The 23,553-nt window shown below is 46.5% G+C and overlaps 1 protein-coding gene across 3 annotated transcripts in view; it reads left to right on the top strand.

Moving 5' to 3' along the window:
* CDH3 (cadherin 3) overlaps positions 1–21,530 on the top strand; it is a 59,788-nt gene extending 38,258 nt beyond the window's left edge. For all 3 annotated transcript variants that reach the window (XM_027076076.2, XM_027076075.2, XM_027076074.2), the window contains 14 exons: positions 2,708–2,793; positions 3,797–3,922; positions 4,119–4,274; positions 4,366–4,510; positions 5,867–6,042; positions 6,710–6,838; positions 8,129–8,314; positions 9,668–9,909; positions 10,303–10,448; positions 11,200–11,424; positions 15,370–15,576; positions 17,938–18,068; positions 18,462–18,608; positions 20,599–21,530. In XM_027076076.2, the coding sequence (XP_026931877.1) occupies positions 2,708–2,793; positions 3,797–3,922; positions 4,119–4,274; positions 4,366–4,510; positions 5,867–6,042; positions 6,710–6,838; positions 8,129–8,314; positions 9,668–9,909; positions 10,303–10,448; positions 11,200–11,424; positions 15,370–15,576; positions 17,938–18,068; positions 18,462–18,608; positions 20,599–20,808 (2,312 nt within the window). In that variant the 3' untranslated portion in view covers positions 20,809–21,530. The remainder of the gene's footprint in view (positions 1–2,707; positions 2,794–3,796; positions 3,923–4,118; positions 4,275–4,365; positions 4,511–5,866; positions 6,043–6,709; positions 6,839–8,128; positions 8,315–9,667; positions 9,910–10,302; positions 10,449–11,199; positions 11,425–15,369; positions 15,577–17,937; positions 18,069–18,461; positions 18,609–20,598) is intronic.
* The last annotated feature ends 2,023 nt before the right edge of the window (positions 21,531–23,553 follow it).

Genomic DNA, 23,553 nt, shown 5'->3' with positions numbered 1-23,553 from the left:
TTGTTTTTCTTTAAAAAAAAAAAAAAAAAGTTTTCCCAGGGCATCCAGCTTCAGCTTATGTCATGATCTCACCGTTGGTGGGTTCGAGCCCCATGTCAGGCTCTGTCGCACAGAGCCTGCTTTGGACCTCTGTACCCCTCTTTTCCTCTCCCCTCGCTTGCACTCTCTCTCTCTCTCTCTCAAAAATAAAACATTAAAAAAATTGTTTTTAATAAAATAAAATAGTTTTCCTAGCAGGTGTGAAGTGGTACCACAATTGATTCTGATTTGCATTTCCCTAATGACTAAAGATACTGAGCATCTTTTCATATGCTTATTGGTTATCTGTATATCTTTAGGTCAATGTCTTTTCAGGTCCTTTGCTTTTTTCTTTTTCTTTCTTTTATTTATTTACTTAGTTATTTTTTAATTTACCTCCAATTTAGTTAGCATGTAGTGCTGTAATGATTTCAGGAGTAGATTCCAGTGATTCATTCCCTATGTATAACACCCAGTCAGTGCTCACCCCCAACTAGTGTTTCCCCTAATGCTCCTTACCCATTAGCCCATCCCCCCCACCCACAATCCCTCCAGCAACTCTCAGTTTGTTCTCTGTACTTAAGAGTCTCTTATGTTTTGTCCCCCTTTTTTCTTCTTTTTAAAATTTTTTTTTAAGTTTATTCATTTTTGAGACAGAGACACACAGCATGAGCAGGGGAGGAGCAGAGAGAGAGAGAGGGAGACACAGAATCTGAAGTAGGCTCCAGGCTCTGAGCTGTCAGCACAGAGCCAGATGCGGGGCTCAAACTCAGGAACTGTGAGATCATGACCTGAGCCAACGTCGGATGCTTAACCGACGGAGCCACCCAGGCGCCCCCGTTTTTTTTTTGTTTTTGTTTTTTTTGTTTTTCTTTAATTAGAATGTTTGTTGATGTTGAGTTTTAGGAGTTTTTATATTCTGGATACTTATAATTTAGAATTCTACTTTTTTATATTATACTCATATGCTGTTTGAATTCTTTGGCATGTTCACATTACTTTTGTAGTTTACTCATCTATTACCCTTTCTTATTTTATGGAAGGAGTTTTTAAAAGATTTTATTTAAGTAATCTCTACCCCAAATGTGGGGCTTGAACCCGTGACCCCAACATCAAGAGTCACATGCTCTACTGACTGAGCCAGCCAGGCACCCCAGATTTTAAGATTTTATTTTTAAGTAATCTCTACAGCCAATGTGGGGCTCGAACTCACAACACTGAGATGAAGTGTCTCATGTTCTACAGACTAAGCCAACTAGGCACCCCAACGAAGAGAGATAGAGAACGAGCAGAGGAGGGCCAGAGAGAAGGGGACAGAGGATCTGAAGGCAGGCTCTGAGCTGTCAGCATAGAGCCCAACGCAGGGCTCAAACTCAGGAACCATGAGATCATGACCTGAGCCAAAGTCGGAGGCTTAACTGACTGAGCCGCCCAGGCAACCCAAGGAAGGATTTTTTTTTAAAACAGTTATCATAGGTGTACTTGGGTGGCTCAGTGGGTTAAACGATTGACTGTTGGTTTTGGCTCAGGTCTTGATCTCAGTTTGTGAGTTTGAGCCCCACATTGAGCTCCATGCTTACAACACAGAGCCTGCTTAGGATTCATATTCTCTCTCTCTCTCTCTCCCTCCCTCCCCCTCTCCCTCCCCCTCTCCCTCCCCCTCTCCCTCCCCCTCTCCCTCCCCCTCTCCCTCCCTTCCTCCTTCCCTCCCTCCCCCCCCCACCATGCTCTCTCTCTCTCAAAATAAATAATTTAAAAAATGAGGGAGGGAATGGTGGAGGCGGGGGTGGGGGGACAACAATCTTCATAATCTGAGACTAAAGGACAATTTTTCGAAAAAGGACATTTGGAAGCCTCACGCTGACATCTCTGTGGCACAGCACTGTCCCTGTGGTCCTCGTTGTGCTGCAGCCTAGGAAAACGATGCAGACTGGTGTCTCGGCCAGAGCAGGTGCTGATGGGCCCATGTGTTCCCTCAGCAGGTACCCTCTTCTCCTGCTTTGGCTTCAAGGAAGGGTGGTTAAGAACATTGGTTGTAAGTACTCTCTAGCCGATGGTTTGGAGTCAGGCTGATAGGGCTTCTGAACCTCAGTTTTCTTACCTTTGAAAAGGAGATAATACCTACCTTAGCTGAGGTAGTTTAGGATGAAATGGGCCCAGTCTCTGGCTTAGTGAGTGGTAGTTATCACCTCAGAGTGCTTATTTAAAAGGTGGCTAAGCAGGGGGGTTCAGAGGGAACATGACAAACTGAAACAGCTGGAGATTGTCCAGAATGATCTGTGTGAGGAGCCGTGTAGCAGGATGCATATTGGATATAGGTGGACTCATGGTCTTCTGAAATGCTGAAAAATCTCCTGCCTTCAACCATGACCTCGGGTCAACCCTTTGTCTTCATGAGGCCATCTGGGGCTGATGTTGTTGAATGTATATGATCTTGATTCTTTGGTCTCATGAACAAAGAAAGCAGCTTGGCTCACAAACCACCATGTAGTCCTCCCTCTTGAGGCCAAAGTTGGAAGCCCCATCTGAAACTTGTATTTGATTATAATGGAAACCAAAGCCAGGTCTCCTGCAGTGGCTTGAAACCATCTTTGATCCAGTCAGGAGGCTGTCGCCAGGTGTTGCTTCCACTAGGGTAGCTTCCAGAAGCCTTCTTCTTCCTAATACTCTGTTTCTGTCTTACCCACAGTGATTTTCGTGGACTGCCCTGGGCAAGAGTCAGCCCTGCTTAGCACTGATGGTGACTTTGCTGTGCTGAATGGTAGAACAGTCCAGGTAAGACACCATGTGCACCTGCCAGGAGGAAGGAAGATGTTCTCTGTGCATGCCCAGCTTGCTGCTGGCCAGGAGTTCGAGGTTGCTGGGTTATGAACCATGTTACCCCTTCAGAAGAGGCAGTGTTAGCCCTCAGTTTGCCCACACCTATGGGCGTGGCTACGGATCTAAGCAGGGTAATGCCTGCACCCTTCCACTAGGGGCGCCAGAGAGTCAGGCCAGTGGGGCAAAGAACTGCCTTGTGAACAATGGCCCAGTACCTTTTGCCCCTCCCATTCCCTTTCCCATCACCCTTTCCTTCTTTCCCATATCATCTTGCTAAACCCCAAGGGAAGGTGATTCAAGACCCCATGAACATCCCATGAGCCTCTGGGAAGACAGACCTGAGGCACTCAGCCACATTTCTTTCTTTTAATTTTTTGAATAGCTAATATATCCATGTGGCTCAACAATTTTAAAATATTAAAAAGTTACACAGTGAATAACCTCCTTTTGTTTCTCTGCATTTACCTAATGCCCTTTCCAAGAGAATACACGGATAACCACTGTTACCAGTTATTTTTCCTTTTGAAGTTTATTTATATATTCTGTATGTATATTAAACATATGTTATGTATTTTATATATTTACAGATCTAAAAATACTTTTTCTCCTCTCTTTTATGCAAAAAGATATATTATTTACATGTATGCACTTTCTTTCTGCATCTAAAAATAGGTTTTGTTTATATATAAGCCACTATGAATATGTGGCTTTATTTTGCTACACTTTTACACAAAAGCTGGTACATACTAATTATGTAAGTTATTAAATAAAATACTAAACTATATATTCTAGTGTATTTAATTGGTTCTCTGTAAATAAACACTTAGGATTCTTTTCAATTTGTCTTGTGCAATAAACCTATTTAGGTCTCCCTCCTCACACTTAACTTCTGTAAGTGAGAGGATGTCGAGTATCTTCCAGCTGTTTGCGTGGGTTAAGGGGTCTTCTTTCCTTGCAGGAGAGGAAACCATTGAAGATCTCCCCATCCAACCGTATCTTACGAAGACGCAAGAGAGAATGGGTGGTTCCACCGATATCCGTCTCTGAGAATGGCAAGGGTCCCTTCCCCCAGAAGCTCAATCAGGTATGACTGTGCTTTCTCCCAGGGAGTCACTGGTGGGTACAGGGACCCTCATCCAAAGGCCTTACTATAAGGTTTCTTGCTCCTGAAAGCTTCTGTACTGGGAAAAATTTCTGATAAGGCTTTACCCCTCCTCACTTTTGTTGGCAGCCGTGAGAGATTTGTCACTTTGTCAGCTGCTATTTTCTTGTGCTTCCAGCTCAAATCTAATAAGGACAGAGGCACCAAGATTTTCTACAGCATCACAGGCCCTGGAGCAGACAGCCCCCCTGAGGGTGTCTTCACCATAGAGAAGGAAACAGGCTGGTTGTTGTTGAATAAGCCGCTGGACCGGGAGAAGATTGCAAAGTATGAGGTACGTAATCTGGAGCATCCAACAAAAGCAGGGCCCCGTTGCCAGGTGGGGAGGGTGGGGTCAGGCTGACCCTGGACCTGTGCACCCACAGCTCTTTGGCCACGCTGTATCAGAGAACGGTGCCTCAGTGGAAGACCCCATGAACATCTCCATCATTGTAACTGACCAGAACGACCACAAGCCCAAGTTCACCCAGGATGTTTTCAGAGGGAGCGTCTTGGAAGGGGTACTACCCGGTAAGAGGACTGGGAGTGGACAGCTAGAGAGGTCTGCTAGGCCCAGACATAGCCTTGGGTCAACTTCTGGAACCATCTAGAGGTCAGCCAAGACTGTTAAAGGCTGGAAAAACCCTCTATACTTGATTTCCTTGGCTGTATATCAGATCACCTGGGATAATCTTAAAAAATCAGATTCCTGGGGTGCTTGGGTGGCTCAGTAGGGTGGGCATCCCACTCTAAATTTCAGCTTAGGTCATGATGCCAGGGTTGTGGGATTGAGCCCTGCATCCAGCTGAGCGTGGAGCCTGCTTAAGATTCTTTCTTTCTCCCTCTCTCTCTCCTTCTCCCTCTCATTCTTTCCTCCAACACTCTCCCCCACTTGCACACACATTCTCTAAAAAAATAAATTAAAAATTTAAAAATAAAGCCAAAATCTTTAAAAATTCAGATTCCCCCTACTCTATCCCAAGATCCCTGAATAAGGATGATCTTAAATACACAGCTTTGCAATCTGTATATTTAAAAGTTTCCCAGAAGCTTCAGGTTTGGGAACCACTAGCTTTAGAGCTACAAAGATCTAGATTTGAATCTTGATTTGCCTCTTTACATGTGACCTTTTTTTCTGTGACCCTGGGCAAGTTCATGATCTCTGAGCCTCAATCTTCACATCTGAAAATGGGAATTATATTACTCATAATTGTGAAGATTGGATATAACACATAATGACCTCAAAAACCGATGGTGGTGGGGAGGGGTTCTCCTCTTCCTTCCTCTCTGAGTTGTGGAAGATTTGAGAAGTATGAATTCGTTAGGCTGCCAATACAGAAATCCCCCAAAGAAGAACAGGACCTTAAATGAGATGAAACCTTATTTTCTCCTTATATTCAGGAAATCTAGAGGTGGACAATCAAGACTACAATGGAGCTTTGCAGTGTTGGAGATCTAGGCTCCTTCTCTCTCATTGCTTTGCTATTGGGGCTTTATTTCCAAGATTACTTTGTGGTTGCTCCTGGAGTTCCATCCATTACACCTGGAAGGAGGGAAGCAACGGGAAGAATAAGCCCCATACTCAGAAAAACACTTCTCCCAAAGTCGTATATCCCATTTGTCAGAATTTAGTCTCAAGGCCACAGCTAGCTACAAGAGGGATGGGAAATAATCTTTGTTCCAGGCAGACCTTGTGCTCAGCTTAAAATGATTATGAGCATTTTGTTTCTAAGAAAGAAGCAGAGAAAGGAAAAAGGACACCACCTAGCAATCGGCCACAAAGTAGAGGATGGGTCCAAGGTGGAGCCTCTCATAGTTCCAGAAGTAGGCAATGCTGTAATCGGAGCTGGGAGAGAAGGGTGCTCACTCATTCCTTCTCCCCTTCAGGCACTTCTGTGATGCAGGTGACAGCCACAGATGAGGACGATGCCATCAACACCTACAATGGGGTGGTTGCTTACTCTATCCATAGCCAAGAGCCAAAGGACCCACATGACCTCATGTTCACCGTCCACCGGAGCACGGGTACCATCAGCGTCATCTCCAGTGGCCTGGACCGGGAGGTGAGTGGCCCTTAGGGAGAGTGCCGCCTACTCAGGCTTTCTCAGGCTGGGGCCTGGCATTCAAGAGCAGAAGCCAAGCCTCCAAAGCCCAAGGTGGAGCAGTGAGAATCCAAGTCAGCTGGGAATGGCTGCTGCTGTGTTCCCATGTTGATGACCCACAGCTCTCTTGGGCCAATGGCATGCTGCCAAATGATCTCGTTAAGGCTGAGGAGGCAGCTGTAAAATGCAAGCGTTTGATATTTTCTGTAGGTTTTCTCATTTCCTCTCGGAATGGCTCACTTAGCATGCACGTTGCCCAGATTTGTCCCTTGTGTGCTACAAAGTAGAATTAGCTCCATGGATATTGGAGTTGCCTACTGTTTCCTAATTAATACCTTTACCCGAATCCCCACTCAAAGCTCCCATTCTGTATCAGCCGGGGGTCAGGGGGCAATCCCCAGGCTCCACCCCACAGTTGGCCCAGGAGAACTATTTAGTTCTGTGTTTCCCCTCCCCCTCCACCCTTTGCCTCTGTTCTTTTCTGCCGTAGGTGAGTAGTGGGGCAGGGATTCAAGAGAGCACTGTGAGAAGGGGAAACATTCCCCTTCCCTCCACGTATATCCAGAGCTGTGCCTCTGTGAGCCCAGGCTGAGGGACCTCTTGGCCTGAACTTGCCTTTCCTCCCCAGAGAGTCCCTGAGTACACACTGACCATCCAGGCTACAGACATGGATGGGGATGGTTCTACCACCACAGCAGTGGCCATAGTGGAAATCCTCGATGCCAATGACAATGCTCCTGTGTTTGATCCTCAGAAGGTAAATTTGATTTCAGTCCTTCTTTCCTCATCAGATGATGAAGGACTGAGTTTTCTTTCTTTTCTAAGTTTGTTTATTTTGGGAGAAAGTGAGCACACGCACAAGCAGGGGAGGGTCAGAGAGAGAATCCCTAGCAGGTTCTGCACTGTCAGTGCAGAGCCCCATGCAGGGCTCAAACTCATGAACTGTGAGATCATGACTTGAGCCAAAATCAAGAGTTGGCCACTTAACTGACTGAGCCACCCAGATGCCCCTGAGGTTTTTCTTTCTCATGAAACTCTGGAAACAGCCCACATGGCTTCCAGTCCTGTGCCACCGCTTACTAGATGTGAGACCGGAGGCAAACTACCTAACCTCTTTGTGCCCCATTTCCTAATCTGTGAAATGGAGGTAATAGTAATACCTGCTGCATTGTTCTGAGTTTTAAATGAAATAATCTATGTACAGTTCATAACACAATCCCTGGTACATAAGTGCTTAATATGAAAATCCTTGTTGAGGGGCCCCTGGCTGGCTCAGTCAGGGGGAGCTTGTGACTCTTGATCGTGGTGTCGTGACTGTTAGCCCCACATTAGAGGTAGAGGTTGCTTTACAGAGAAAGAGAGAGGGAGAGACAGAGAGAATGGAAGAAGGAAGGAGGAAAGAAAGGAACAAAATCCGTGTTGTTATGAAACTTATAATTTGCCTCACACCTATACCTATCCACCTTCACCCAGTGAATACTTTGTACACCTGCAGCGACGGAGGATTCAGTGCCAATCAAGATGACACCCACCCCCCCCTTCCATCCTTAGATAATTCTGGCTACTGAACATTATTTAGGCTTGATTAGAAATGTGTTCTGAGCAGCCAAGTTCCCAACTTTTGCCACTTACTCCAGAGCTTCCAAAAAAGTTCCTGCTCAGTGCCGTAAAGCAGTCAGGCAGCTAGTCCCTCTTGCCACCTTCTCCATACCTTTCTGATCTCAGCTAGATAGGTGGCTAGGCATGGCAGGGTTTAGGGCACCCAGACCAGTGTGATTACTGGAGTAGTAGGCCCTGGATGTACGAATAGTAGGCTCACCATCCCTTTGGTCTGTCCCAGAAGCTGGAAGGACATGTCTCAGGACATTCCGTATCTGTGTGTGCCCTGAAACCCTGGTGTGTGGTATTGGGTGATCCCAGAAAGAGTGAGCGGCATGGAATGGAGCTCCCATGGAGTCACATGGAGGATCCATAGCTGGTGAAGCGTGGAACGGTCTCAGGGTGTTCAGTCTCTGCTCTGACTGTGCTGTGCTTCCTACACCAACAGTACGAGGCCCAAGTGCCTGAGAACATGGTGGGGCACGAGGTGCAGAGGCTGACAGTGACTGATCTGGATGCCCCCAACTCACCCGCATGGCACGCCACCTACCGCATCTTGGAAGGTGATGATGGGGACCATTTTACCATCACCACCCACCCCGAGAGCAACCAGGGCATTCTGACAACCAGGAAGGTGAGTCATTTTGGGCTTTAGACATGCCCACACCTGGGACAGTCAGGTCTGCAGCCTCCGGGAAAAGGAGGTACCATCTGCCTTGGGACACCTACTTTGAACCATTCAACTGGGGAGTGCAGCAAGCTGGTGGCTTCTGACCCTTTCCCATCCCTCTTGTGTCAGTGTATTGCTTTGTTCAAACTAAATCTTAACCAGGGACTCCTTTCAAAAAAACAGGTGGGAGTCACTGATTTGATTAAGGCAGATGAGTAGTGCTCCTCCTCCCAGATCCTGGTGTCCAGTGGCTGTCCCCAGTCAGCCTTCTTAAACAGAGAGGCTCTGTTTTATTGGAATGCTTGCAAATTTTGCATTTAATCCATAACACATGTCTAGGTTTTTGCGTAGCAAAATGTTTTATGTTACTTAGTAGTTAGAGATACGGTTGTCTCTCAAAAAGTCTTTGAATAAAATTGATGCTTTTAGAATGGCCTAGTTTGAGAAGCAGAGTTTTATATATAATACTTTAAAAACTATCCCCTTCTTTCAACAAAAACTTTGTAATGCCCTTTTTACATTGTCAAATGAATTTCATTTATAATTAAACTTACCTAACTTACATAATTTCTAGAAAAAGAGATTGCCCTAACTGTGAAATAAAGAAGAATTTTACAGGAAAATTTACTGATAATAAGATATTTCTGTACGCAAGCTTCTGAGAACATACTAGAAAACACAATGAAGGTGGTCAGTTACTTGCCTCTCTTTGGAGACTCATCCAACTGTAGCGGATGCTGCGTGTCACTCTGTCGGCTCATACACACCACAAGTCATACTGGTATCTTTACAGGACAGCAAATAAACAGCTTTTGGGAAGGGCCTGAACAAATCAAATTACAGGCTCCCCTCAGAAGTTTGCATTCCTAGAAAAGTCATATATATTAAAACTGCACCAGAAACACATAAAACGTGTTCTAGACTGGAATTATCAACAGATTTTCCACACCCACAAGTACATGAATGTTCAGGGGGATATTGGCAAGTCACACGGCCTGTGGAACAGTTCTTGGTTTCCCTGCCCCAGCCTATAAATGCCAGCGGCATCCCCGGTCATTAGGATCACCAGAAAGGCCTCCACGAGTTTTTCCACCACCCTGTTGGGAACCAACTGTAGGGCTTTCTGGTTTAGGGGTGGTCTGAGAGGCCCTACTGGCTGTCCACTCAAAGTGTAGGAGGCTATATGGAAAGGGCAACGTTGCTGTTCCTGGAAACCTTGAGCCCCTCACTGTGGGCCCTTTCCTTCTGACCTCAAAGCATTGCATGGGGTCTCCTCACAAATTGGTGGCTCAGGTTCTCCTTCCTTTTCTCTCTCAGGGCTTGGACTTCGAGGCCAAAAACCAACACACCCTGTACGTTGAAGTGACCAATGAGGCTCCCTTTGTGGTGAAGCTCCCAACCTCCACGGCCACCATAGTAGTTCATGTGGAGGATGTGAATGAGGCACCTGTGTTTGTCCCACCCTCCAAAGTCATCGAGGTCCAGGAGGGCATCTCTGTCGGGGAGTCTGTCTGTACCTACACTGCGCAGGACCCTGACGAGGGAAATCAGAAGATCAGGTACACAGGAGCTGGGCTCAGATGCATCCAAAAGCATTAGTAGTATTGGACGGGTTATTTATTATGGCCAGCGTTTGCTCCCATTACCAGAAAGATTGCTAAATATTTTGAACATCATCCCCGCACAGGACCTTCCCTTCCTACCCTCCCCAACACTGAAGACTCTGAACAGAGGTCTAAGGGGCAGGTATTCCCACTCTCTCTCATGTGTCCCTGCTGGGCCCTCTTTCTGCCGCTCTCGCTTCCATTTGGGGTGAGATGCATTCTTCATGTGATCTTGCTTAGGAGCCCCAAGACCCATAACAGCATCTGCCAGTTGAATGAGTAGGCTTTGGAGGACAACCAGAATTCTAAGTATTCTGGAAATGACTCTTTTCAACTTTTCCACTCCAGCTACCACATCCTCAGCGACCCAGCAGGGTGGCTAGCAGTGGACCCAGACAGTGGACAGGTCACTGCCACGGGGGTTTTAGACCGTGAGGATGAACGGTTTGTGAAGAACAATGTCTATGAAGTCATGGTCTTGGCCACAGATGATGGTGAGAGCTTCCTCCCAATCCCTCCACTTGGGTACCTTTGGAGCCCATGACACAGCACATCCCCTCCACAGAGTATGGTGTCAGGGAAAGATGTTAGCAAACCAATCTGGAGGGTCAAAGGGGACTTTAGAGGAGTCTTTCAAAGACCAGGATTGGCTATGGTTTCCCTAAGACCCAAGTGTTAGGAGAATGACTTCTTTTAGCCTAAGTGTGTGGTTCACTGAGCCCAGAATTGGCCTTGTGATTGATTGAAAGGGGCTGCCTGGAAAGTGCCATGATTGATTAGTGATGTCATACCATGACAGGATTGGGAGTTAGGATGTGACTTGACATTGCTGCTTGACACAGTGAAGCAAGGTCTGGAGGCAGATGAAAGGTTCCCGCAGGACTGTGAAGGGAAGCATCCCTAAAGCTCATTAGCAAACACTGCATCAGCCCTGAGATGGCCAGTAGGTTTCCTTTTGTGATAGATTGGTAGTGGCCATATGGATGAAGTGGCTGTAAGGGTGCTAGGATCACTTAGTAATGTCTGCTATGGGAAAGATGGCATGACCGCCATGGATTTACCATCACTGGTTTGATCTATGATGAGACCAGGGCAGGGCATGGAAGGTCTTGGAAAGTTACAGCTGGGCAGTTAAAAGGAACCTCCCTGGGGCTGATTGGATAGGTCATAGGAGAGCTTAACACTCATTCATCACCCCAACCAACAGCAGATACTAAAAGGGATCCTATGTGTAATTATGAACAGGGAGCCCTCCCACCACTGGCACTGGGACCCTCCTGCTAACACTTATGGACATCAACGACCATGGCCCGGTCCCCGAACCCCGACAGATCACTATCTGCAACCAAAGCCCTGTGCCCCAAGTGCTGAACATCACGGACAAGGACCTGTCCCCCCACACCTCCCCTTTCCAGGCCCAGCTCACACATGACTCGGATATCTACTGGACAGCAGAGGTCAATGAGAAAGGTAATTGAGTGGTGGTGGGTAGTAGGTGGGTGTCTGCCCCATACCGGGACCCTGTACACATTCCAGCATCTTGTGGGTCACTGAGTTAAGAACGTCAACCCATGGGTGCCTGGGTGGCTCAGTTGGTTAAGCATCTGACTTTTTTTTAAGTTTATTTATATATTTTGAGAGAGAGAGAGAGAGAGCCAGAGTGCGAGGATGCACCAGAGGGGGAGGAGCAAAAAGAGAGAGAAGGAGAATCCACCCAGGTACCCCTAAGCATCCAACTCTTGGTCTCAGAATCATGAGTTCAAGCCCCACATAGGGCTCCATGCTGGGCATAAGCCTACTTTTAAAAAAAGGAAAAAAAAAGACAAAAAATGTTGGAGAGACACCATTCAACACTTTTGCTACTTATTAACTTTGTGTTAGCCTATGGAAATCCACAGCAGCCCTTTAAGACTGTTCTTGTCCAACCACCTTCCCGTACAGATGGAAAAACTGAGGCTGGGAGAGAGAGGGTGTGGCTTTCTCAGTATCACATAATAAAAGAGCTAGGATTCCTGCAGTGATAATAGCTAACATGTCGTGAGCATACTTAGTATGTGCTAGTATATCACTGGTATATACTATATATGGTATATACTATACCACTTCAGATGCTTCATAGATTAGGTGACTTAATCCTCACGACAACCCTGGGTGAAGAAGGTACTATTAACACATAAATGTATATGCACCCATTTTACACGACGAAACCAAGGCTTACAGAAGGTTAAATAGCTTGCCAAAGGCTTTATGGCTAGAAAATGATGGCCACCAGAATTTGGATCCAGACAGTCTGATTTATCATTAGATCTCTGCTTCCTACCATTTATTGAATGCATATTGAACAATATGCAAAATGCTTTTTCTTTCCTTCTGTAATATTTCTACCACCTTCTGTGGTCAGTATTTTTATACCTATTTAAAGATGAGAATGAGGCTCCGAGAGGTTAAATAGTATGCCCAAGGGCACAGAGTGGGTAAGTATGGAGCAGAAATTGAAGCCACAGTCCCTTTCCCCAACACCCCGCTCCAATCCATCTCCCTGTGCTTTCTCTTTCCATCCACCCAGAGGTTCTCAGTCTGTCATGGTATTTTAGTTGTCACCAGACTGAAAAGGGGTCTAACTTGGTATCAAGTGGGTGAGGACCCGGGGTGTGTGAGAAAGGTGGATCCAGCCTCAAGTGCCAGGAAGGCCCCTGGAGAGACACTGTTCACTTTGGTTTAAAATGTGTCCCCTTTCCTCTTGGGGCTAAGGTCCCCTAGGAGGGAAATGGGGAACCAGTGTATATAGGTTCTGCCCCTATAAATAGGATATTTATCTATATATCCTACTTGGATATGTCCAGTGTCTATTACTGCTGCTGAGCCTAGCCCTGAAAGGACTCAGGAGACCTGTTTCAGATACCCACATGATCTCAATTTTATGATTCCTGTGATTTGGGTATGTATGACCAGCACCTTTCCTTTGAGGAGTGCAAGTTGGTCTCCTGTTACCCCGTTGTGGCCTGGAAGCCATTTTTTCCCCATCCCTGACCTTATCATTTATAGAGCATGGACTCTGGAACCAGAATGCCTTAGTTCAAGACCCAGTTTCTCCATTTACTAGCTTTATGATTATGGACAAACTACTGAACCTCACTGTTCCTCAGTTAATCCCTATCTGTAGAATGGTGCCGATAAGTGTACCTACTTCGATACGGTTATTGTGAAGATTAAGTGATGACACAAGAGACACGTTGTTTGGTACATCAGTGCTCAGTAGGTGTGTGAACAGCCACCTTCATTCATCACCACTATTTCCCAGCAGCAATCACAGATCTGGTTCAGTCAGGTTTGAGCATTATGACCAAAGCCCACTGGTACCAACACCTGGTGATAATATTGATACCTGGTTCTTGGTTTTTAAGTTAGTTTCTCTTTCCTTTTTTTTTTTTTTTTTTTATGTATGTTTGTTTATTTTTGAAAGAGAGAGTAAGCACAAGCAGGGGAGAGGCTGAGAGAGAGAGAGAGGAAGACACAGAATCCGAGACAAGCTCCAGGCTCTGAGCTGTCAGCATAGTGCCTGACACAGGGCTTAAACCCAGGAACTGTGAGATCATGACATGAGCCAAAGTCGGACACCACCCAGTGGCCCCTTAAGTTTTTGTTTTTTGTTTTAACATTTATTCATTTTTTAAAAACAGAGTGCGAATGGGGAAGCGGCAGAGAGAGAGGAAGACACAGAATCTGAATCAGGTTCTAGGCGCCAAGCTGTCAGCACAGAGCCTGATGCGGGGCTTGAACTCATGGACTGCAAGATCATGACCTGAGCTGAAGTCGGCTGCTTAACCAACTGAGCCACCCAGGCGTCTCAGCTTAGCTTAGTTTTTCTAACTGATCATGTCCTTGTTGTCAGGGGAGTTAATCCATCCCCTACCCCAGTGTGATCTCACATTAGTTACTTGACCTCTCTGAGCTTCAATTTCTGCATTTGTAAAATCAGAATAATAGTACCTGCCTCTTGGCACCTGGGTGGCTCAGTCAGTTGAATGTCAGACTTCAGCTCAGGTCGTGATCTCACAGTACACGAGTTTGAGCCTCGCATTGGGTTCTCTGCTGTCAGTGGAGCCTGTTTTGGATCCTCTGTTCCTCTTGCTCTGCCCCTCCCCCACTTTCTCTCTCAAAGGTAAATAAACATTAAAAAAAAATAGTACCTGCCTCTTAAAGTGGTAGTGGAGAAGAGTAGGGCGTGGCTCCCAGTTAGTGCCTGCTTAGTCACTGGCACCACCATTGTCATCAGCCCCTGAGAAATCGCCATCCAGCATGGGGATAGGATGGTGGTAGGGATGTTTCAGGGAAACACACCATGTTGGCCTCTATGTAGGAGACTAAATTCTCAGCCTGCAGAGCTCCCTCTCTGCTTGCCATCGCTGAATTGGAACAGGGCAAATTCTCCCTTCTAGCTTTCTTGCTAGGAGGAGGCCAGAGAGTCTGCATAAACTTTTTTTTTTTAATTTTTTTTTAATGCTTTATTCATTTTTGAGACAGAGACAGAGCATGAGTTGGGAAGGGGCAGAGAGAGAGGGAGACACAGAATCACAAGCAGGCTCAGGCTCTGAGCTGTCAGCAAAGAGCCCGACGCGGGGGTCAAACTCATGAACTGTGAGATCATGACCTGAGCTGAAGTTAGACGCTTAACCGACTGAGCCACCCAGGCACCCCATGCAGAAACTTTGAACTAAAAATGGCTTGAGGGGCACCCGGGTGGCTGAGTCAGTTGAGTCTCTGACTTCAGCTCGGGTCATGATCTAATGGTTCATGAGTTAATTATCTCTCAGAAAGAATTTATTCCAATGTATTCTTTTTTGAGGCAGAGAACAGTCTAGCAGCTAATGGTGCTGAGAAATTTTTGGCCTTGCATGACATGACTTTTTAAAAAACATCGTTATTTTAAAAATAGTGTAATTATTGATTTTAAGGGGGAAAAATGATGAATTTCTTTTCCCTTATTTTTAAAAATTTTAGTTTTATTTCTTTTGAGAGAGGGGAGGGGGCAGACAGGGAGTGTGAGAAGGGGAGGGGCAGAGAGAGAAGGAGAATCCCAAGCAGGCTCCATGCTGTCAGCACAGAGCCTGACACAAGGGCCTACACCCACAGGCTGAGAGATCATGACTTTTGCTAAAATCAAGAGTCAGATGCTTAACTGACTGAGTCACCCAGGCGCCCCAATAAATAAATTCTCCTATTCCAGTAATTCTTTCCATGATGGTGCATATTTGGCTTTGGCCAAATATCAACTTTTAACACTTGACATAAGTGTGCTTTTGGGATATTTCTCCCTGTTGCCCAGATGTAGAGGCTGTCTCCTCAGACCTCCAACATGATCTGCCCAGTTCCACTTGGGGGTCTCCCAGGGTGAATGTTATCTGTCCACTCCAGGAAACACAGTGGCCCTGTCCTTGAAGAAGTTCCTGAAGCAAGACACATATAATGTGCACCTTTCTCTATCTGACCATGGCAACAAGGAACAGCTGACAGTGATCAGCGCCACGGTGTGTGACTGCCATGGCCATGTGGAGACCTGCCCCAAACCCTGGAAGGGGGGCTTCCTCCTCCCGGTCCTGGGGGCTGTCCTGGCTCTGCTGCGTGAGTACCCGTGCCCTCTCCCCTCTCTGGATGGGGTAGTTAGAAGACCCAATTCTACCCTGGACTGCTGGGACTAAGACATCCCCAACATTGCATATCTATTCCTGATACTCTTAATTCTAGGAGTGTCATTCAGTCAATAGATGTTGATGGAACTTCTGGAATGTGCCAGGCTTTGGGGATACAGTCGTGAACAGACAGACCCAGCCCAACTGTCATGTCATCTAGAGGCTAGAGCAGTGGTTCTGAAAGTGTGATCTTCAGACCAACGACATTAGAATTACCCAGGAACTTGTTAAAAAGGCCAGTTCTCAGGCCCACTCCTGACCCATTGATTCAGAAACTTGGGGGTAAAACCCAGTAACCTGTGTTTTAACAAGCCCAGCACGGGTTCTGATGTATGCTAGAGTTTGAGAGTCACGAGTCTAGTGGGCGGAAGTGTTTAGTTACAAGCTAGGTTCTTTAAAGGTAGAACCCATCACCTTTGTTTTTTCTACCCTCTGAATTCCTTACACAGAAACACAATCCGGTACGAATTCAACAAGGGCAAACTTTAACGAATCCACATACTATGCTCTAAGCACTGTTTCAGCGCTGGGGGTGCAGCATTTTATAACACAGACCACTCTGTGTCCTCATGGAGCTTACTTTGCATGCAGAGAGCAGACAGTGAATCATCTGGCAGAGAAATAGGTATTGGTATGGAGAAAAAGAAGTGGAGTGAGGAGGTCTGCCATCTTAAGTAGGATGGGTAAGAAAGGCTTTGTTGAGAAGGGATATTCGCATAAAGACCTGAAAAAGGTGAGGCAGCAAATCATGCAGCTATCTCAGGAACAGCAAGTGCAAAGGCCCTAAGGCAGCACTGTGCTTGGTGTGTGGAAACAATAAATCGCTGGAGTGGAAAAAGCAAAGGGGAAAAAAGTAGGAGATGAAGTCAGAGAGGTGATGGTTGTGGCAGAGCATCCTGTTGGGCCTTGTAGGCTATTGTGAGGATGTGATGAAATGAGAAGTCATCAGAAGGTTTAGAGCAAAGCAGTGATATGATTTGACTTGAATTTTATAGGATTCCCAGTAAACAGACTGTACAGGGGTAAGGGTGGAGACAGGGAGACTATTAAGGAGCTATTGCCATATTCTAGGAGTGAGATGGTGAGAGGTGGTTGTATTTCAAGGCAGAATCTATTCAGATTCATGTGTGGTATGAAGAAAAGAACCATCAATGATTCTAATACCCAAACAAGTAGAAACTGGAGTTTCCATTAGCCAGTTTGGAAAGGATCATGGGAAGAGAATTGCCAGACGGTCCAAATGGAGATATCAGTAGGCAGACATGTAACTTTGGTGCAGGTGAGAAGTGCAGCTCACCTCCTTCCTGCCTTTCCCCAGACTCAGTGAGGAGGAAAAGGGGAGGCAAAGATTGCAGTCTGGCCCACATAAGGTGTGCATGCTGATAACCCACAGACTCCCCGAGAAGGCTAGGTCTTTTGTGACTGGCCCGAGATAGACAGGAATTGTGTAAACAGGCCAAACAAAGTGCTAAAGCTAAATGGTGGGTGTATCCTCTCACATTGGACAGCCACAGAGAGGACCCTGGGGTCGCTTCTTCATGTGGGATTAGCTGGGGGTAGTCCTGGCATTAGGGAGAGCAGCTAGGCATTAGTTGGCCAATACTCCCATGTCCACATGGCCTGCCAGCCTTTCTGACCATATTACTAAAAGCTAAGTTCCCCTCTTGAAATACCAAAATAGTATTTGCACCTAAGTTCAAATTACTGCACCATATCAGAGTTTCACTTTCTTGCTTTTTAACTTAAAATCTGTGGCTAATGTAGGGGTCACTGGGGACTGAAAAAGAGTCTTGTTGAAAAGTAACATCTGCTAGGAGATTCCCATCCCCGTAGAGGAGTGTTTCCTTGAGGACCAGTATCACCGATACGGGAAGACTGACAATAAATGGTACATAATTGTTGGTGGGGGAATGAAGTCAGTTTGCTGCTAGGAGGAGGGGATAGTAGACTGAGGCCTGAAGGGTGAGAGCCATGTGTACAAAATGTTCCAGATGGGAAAAGCCCACGTGAAGCTCCTGAAGTGGTAAACTGCTAGGTGTTATTTGAGGAACTCCAAGGAGGCAAATGTGACTAGACCCGCGTGGGGGTGTAGATGTGTGGAGAAAGACAGGGGCCAATCCGGTACACTTTGATACGGAATTGGGGGTTTTCCTAGGTGCAGGGGAGCCACTGAAGTGTTTTCAACCCTGGCTGCGGCGTGAAGGGGTCTAAGATGGGGCGCTAAGGGTTTGGGGCTGTTGGCCAGTTCCGTGGTTGTGGGGGGTGAATATTCACACTCCCTAACTCTTGGCAGTTCTTCTGCTGGTCCTCCTCTTGTTGGTGAGGAAGAAGAGGAAGGTCAAGGAGCCCCTTCTGCTCCCAGAAGATGACACCCGTGACAATGTCTTCTACTATGGCGAAGAGGGAGGTGGTGAGGAGGACCAGGTGAGGCACTGGGAAGGTCTAAGTGTTGGGAAATGGATGCCTCCAGGGCCATTGGCAGGGATGGTTGGGTTAACCAACTAACCATATTAGCTACGTTGACTAGACTCTGGCCTAAAGCATCCATCTTCATGTAAGATTGATGCCTCTTCTCTTCTGAGAGGGTGTCTGGTCTACTGCTGTAGTCCCTTTGGCCCCAGCTAAGGTGACCTTGAGCCTGTGCTTAATTTTGGAGGAGGAGCTGTGGGAACAAGGGCTTTCAGAAATACCTGACAAAGACTATCTTTTAAGACCTACCCATGAACCAGAACATCCAAGTGGCAGGGAAATGGCATGACATACAAATGGTGGAGGAGTTCACTTCTCAACCCCATGCTGTCCTTGACTTTCATGAAGGACTATGACATCACCCAACTCCACCGTGGTCTGGAGGCCCGGCCTGAGGTTGTTCTCCGCAATGATGTGGCGCCGTCCTTCATCCCCACACCCATGTACCGTCCACGTCCAGCCAACCCAGATGAGATTGGGAACTTCATCATCGAGGTGAGGCATAGGGGGCCAGCCAAGGGAAGCCCTTGATTCAGGCACCAGCAGTATGGGGGGAAAAGGCATGGGCTTGGAGTCTTGGCTCTGGGTTCAAATCTTGGCTCCCCTGCCAACCAGCTGTGTGACCTCCTGACATTTGGCTAACGTCTGGGCTTCTGTTTTCTCCTCCATAAAACCCTAAGTTGCAGAGTGGTTAACAGTAGGTTAAGAATAATTTATTCATTTATGCAACACACATAACAGTTGCTTGAAAACTGTGCAGCCAGACTACTAAAGATCCCAGCTGATCCCAATGTGGAACAGAGTTGGGGACCCGCTGTTATAAGTCACTTTAAGGGTCAGATGAGTAAGCACCTAGAACAGTAGTTTCCAAACATTGAAATCTCCTGGGGAACTTAAAAACTACTGACGTTTCTGACTCCCCATGGAGATTGTGATTTAATTGATCTGGATATGGCCTGGGCTTCAGAATTTTTAAAAGATTCCCAAGTAATTTGAGTCTAGGAACCACTGGCCTGGCATGTAGCATTTATTTTATTTTATTTAAAAATTTGTTTAATGTTTATTAATTTTTGAGAGAGAGACAGAGGGTGAGGTGGGGAGGGGCAGAAAGAGAGGAAGACACAGAACTCTAAGCAGGCTCCAGGCTCTGCATTGTCAGCACAGAGCCCAACAGGGGGTTCAAACTCACAAACCGTGAGATCATGACCTAAGCTGAAGTTGGACGCCTAACCAACTGAGCCACCCAGGTACCACCGGCATTTATTAGGTTATGATAGTTATTGTTGATAATAGCCGAGTGTCTCCAGTGTTCTTAATTCTGATCATACATTTGATTTATCTGTGGGATTTTGAAAAATAACAATTCCTAGAAACCAGGGATTTCTTTTTAAGACTCCAATTTTTTTAAAGCTCCCCCAGCTTAAAATCAAATATACAGGCAGGGTTGTGATAACCACTGAACTAGGTACATAGAAAATAAATGATAGGAGCCTCTCACAGCCTGGGACACCATTAGCAGTAAATGGAGGTTTTTCTTTCTTTTTTTTTTTTTTCCTTAAGCTCTGCACCCAATGTGGGGTTTGAACTCACGACCCCTAGATCAAGAGTTGCTTGCTCTACTGACTGAGCCATTTGGGTGCCCTGTAAAATAAAGGTGCTCAGTAAGAGGGAGGGAAGATAGATGGATGGGTTTGGGGAAGCAATGATGGGCAGAGGGCCCAGTGGCTTGTCAAAATACCTCACCCTGGCTTGAACGTTTCTGCTTCCCCTTCTTGCCTTCTAGAAGTAGCCTGGTGGTTAGACTCTATTGTTTAGCATGAGCATATTTGAGAGAGCTGTGCAAAAACAAAAGCATCTGGGGAAAGTTGCCCAGAGCAAATGGTTTGAAAAGATGCCTTGGAACTAAATACCTGGAACTTTTCCCTCCAGTTAAATGAAGACCATTTCCAGAATGTCTCTGTGTCAGATAGTTTGCAAATACCATGTCATTCAATCCCCACATCGACTGCAGGGAAGGAATCCTATTGTTGTCCTGATTTTACAAATGAGGAAAATGATGTTCCCCTATATGCCAGGTACTATTCTAATACACACTTTACATATATTTACATGTATTAGTGTGTTCCTCTAAAACTATTTGAAGTATCCCGTTTTGGAGACCAGACAAAAACAGCACCTAGAGATAAAAAGGGTTTGCCCAAGGTCACAAAACTAGTATGTGAAGTCTGAGTTCTGACTCAAGCTGTCTGGTTTCAGAGTTCCTCCCTGCTCTTGAGCTGCCACAGTGAGCACCTGCTGTATGCTGGGCTCAGTGCTAAGTATCCATGTGCATTATTTCATTTCACCCTTCAAACCTGCATGGAGGAAAGAGAGGTCTTCACAGATGAGGAAACGCAGGCTCGGCAGGGTGAGCTACCTTGCCCGAGCTCCCACAGCTGCTGAGTGTCTGACCGCCGCTCCTAACCACCTGCTCTTGTCGCCACAGAACCTGAAGGCGGCAAACACGGACCCCACAGCCCCGCCCTACGACTCCCTGCTGGTGTTTGACTACGAGGGCAGCGGCTCTGATGCCGCGTCCCTGAGCTCCCTCACCTCCTCAGCCTCTGACCAGGACCAAGACTATGACTATCTGAACGAGTGGGGCAGTCGCTTCAAGAAGCTGGCAGACATGTATGGTGGTGGCCAGGACGACTAGGCGGCCTTCCAACAGGACCCGGGCTAAAGGTGGGCCGCAGTGGCATTTCCAAGGAGCCTGAGTCCTCTCCTCAGCCAAGAACTTGGGAGCTTGTCAAGAAGCGGCCTTAGCAACTTGGAGGAGAGAGGTGTCAAGTCCGACATTAAGGGGTGGTTTCTGAGCCTTTCAGAATAGAGGGCCATGGGCAGTTTGATTTCACTTCTGAAAACCTCTCAGACTAGGCCAGCGTTGCTTCTGAGATCAAATTTCCAGGAGTCTATAACCTGCCATAAAATGCCTGGCTCTATGTCCTGAGACTGGACGGACTCTGACCACCCCCTGCACCCCCCCCGCGCCCCCTCCCCCCCCCCCCCCCCCCCCCGTGATGATGTTTTCTCTGGAATGGACCCAGCTCCTTAGAATGAGGCCTCTTATCACAACCTGGATTTTTTTTTTTAATTTTTTTTTAAATACTGTCTTCAAAAAGTTAGAGGCGGGTCTTCAGCCGTCCTCTGGATTCCTCCAGAAGTCCAGACCTCAGCTGCTCAACTTACATGCCCTCATGCATTTGTGTCTCTTCTCCAGGCGATAAGGCCTCCTGTTGGAATGAATTACTGCGTTTTTATACTGAGCGCGACTAGGTTGTCCTTTATTTTTTATTTTCCCTATTGAGTGCTGTAGAAAAAGGGTGATGACAATCGTGTAAATGTACTACAACTTTTTTATTAAAGGAATTTTTCCCAGAGGTGCCTGGGGAGTGAACTTTTTTAATTGCCATTTTATTGCCCTATGAGTCCTATACCATACCATTCACCCACTTCGGTGTCCAATTCAGAGGTTTTTAGAATTTTCAGAGTTTTATAAGGGGAGTGAGCACATCTAACCCTGCTGGCTTCACCCAGCTTTGTCCTGATGATGGAGGAAGCTCAGGATTTATATACGTGTCCGAGGAGGCCTGAGGAGGGTTAGCCTGCCCTCTCTCTACAAATTCTTTTTTTTTTTTTTTTTTAAACCACCCAACGTGGTGCTCAAACTCACAACTCAGAGATCAAGACTCATGCTCTTCCAACTAAACCAGCGAGGCACCCATCTCTCTGCAAATTCTGAGCTTCTCTTCTGTGGGACAGAAACATTAACTCCCTTACCTCCAGGCTGAGCCCCCACCAGGACTACAGGCAACGTCTTTACTGGAACAGTGGCTGCTGTCATGTGGGCAAGCATTTCCTCTTCTGTGTGGTGGGCTCTATAAGGAAAGGACGGGGTGGTAGGGGCGGGGGGTTTAGGGAGGCTCTGATACTGCCACTTCCTAGCAACGTAATTTAACCTCTACTTGCCTCACATTTTTCATGTATAAAATGGGGAATTTTTATGGAGACTGGATGGCTTCATATCTGCCACACTGTAGGTGCAATTTGTGTTCACTGGTAATAGCTACCATTTATTTGATACATTTTAGGGCCAAATACCACTTAACTTCCACTGTTTCCTTTAAACAAATCCTGACAATCACTCTCTGAGGGGATTTTCCTCCTTTAAAGAATGGCCTCATTGTATTTTTTTTTAATGACACCTGATCATCATCAAAATCAAGCCAGACAGAAAATTAGAGAACTCACCCAGGACGTACGTGAAATTGGAGCGATCCCAACAATACACGGATGCAGGAATAAGGATGAAGAGACAGCAGGGAAAGAACTATTCCGTGCGTTCCTTTGTTAAAGCGAAGTTTAACATTTTCTTTGCGATGAACCAAGAGAGAAGAATCTCAAGTGAAGCCATAGGGATTGCTGAAGTTGAATTAAAAATTTTCTTTCCACAAGAGGGACTAATGCTTTAAAGCACTGGTACTCAGAGTGCAGTTCCTGGACTGCCAGCATCTGCATTTCTTGCCGAATCAGAAACTCTAGGTGGGACCCTGCAATCTGCTTTAACAGGCCTTCCAGGCAATTCTGATGTCCAGTCAGGTTTGCCACCAAGGCTCTGGAGGATGTGACTGAGGGTGTCCTAAGTCTCAGATCATGGATGGGAAGTCAAAGGGGAACGAAGTTAAGTGGGAAACCTTCTCATCCATCCTTGGTCCACAGCTCCTTAGCCTGCAGGTCAAGGCCACCTCCTGGCTCTCCCTCAAGCTGCAGCCTCTGGCTCCTGTGGCCTCAGGTTCCCCTGTCTCAGGGCCCTGCTGCTTTTGCTGATAAGGTGAGAGGATTCGGTGTCTCAGCCAGCAAACACCTGCTGCCCCTTATCTTAAACTCCTCTCTGAAAAGCCTGAAACCCTATCTTCAGCTGAGACTAATAATAAAACCAAACAGCCACTGTGCAGACTGGCCTTCCTCCCCTGGGATTTTTGGAGGGTGTTGAGGAGGAGAAGTGGCCTTTTCTAGCCAAGGCTGGTCTTTGTGGATGGATCTAGACTCCCCTGGCACTGGAACTAGTCACCAGCCTCTGAGTGAGTTGGAGAAAACGAACCTGGGCTCTGGGATGGGGATGGATATATAACATCCCTTTCTCACTCTGGGCCTGCTTCTCATCTGCAAAATGGGATTTTAGGACTCTGGCCTTTAGGGCCTATAATAAGGAATCCAAATAAAGTTTATCACCCATAAATAACCAGTGTGTTTGGCCATACCAGTGGGGACCACCTGAATGTTAATCCTTAATATTTTGTGGTGCAACAGTTTGGTATGCGTCCTTCCAACCTTTTCCCCCTGTGCATTCATCACACACACATTTTGCATTATACCTTTTCACAACAGGGCCTCGGAGGCT

The sequence above is a fragment of the Acinonyx jubatus genome, chromosome E2 (assembly GCF_027475565.1).
Source record: "Acinonyx jubatus isolate Ajub_Pintada_27869175 chromosome E2, VMU_Ajub_asm_v1.0, whole genome shotgun sequence".
In the NCBI taxonomy this organism is placed as follows: Eukaryota; Metazoa; Chordata; class Mammalia; order Carnivora; family Felidae; genus Acinonyx; species Acinonyx jubatus.
This window is presented reverse-complemented; position numbering and strand designations above follow the sequence as displayed.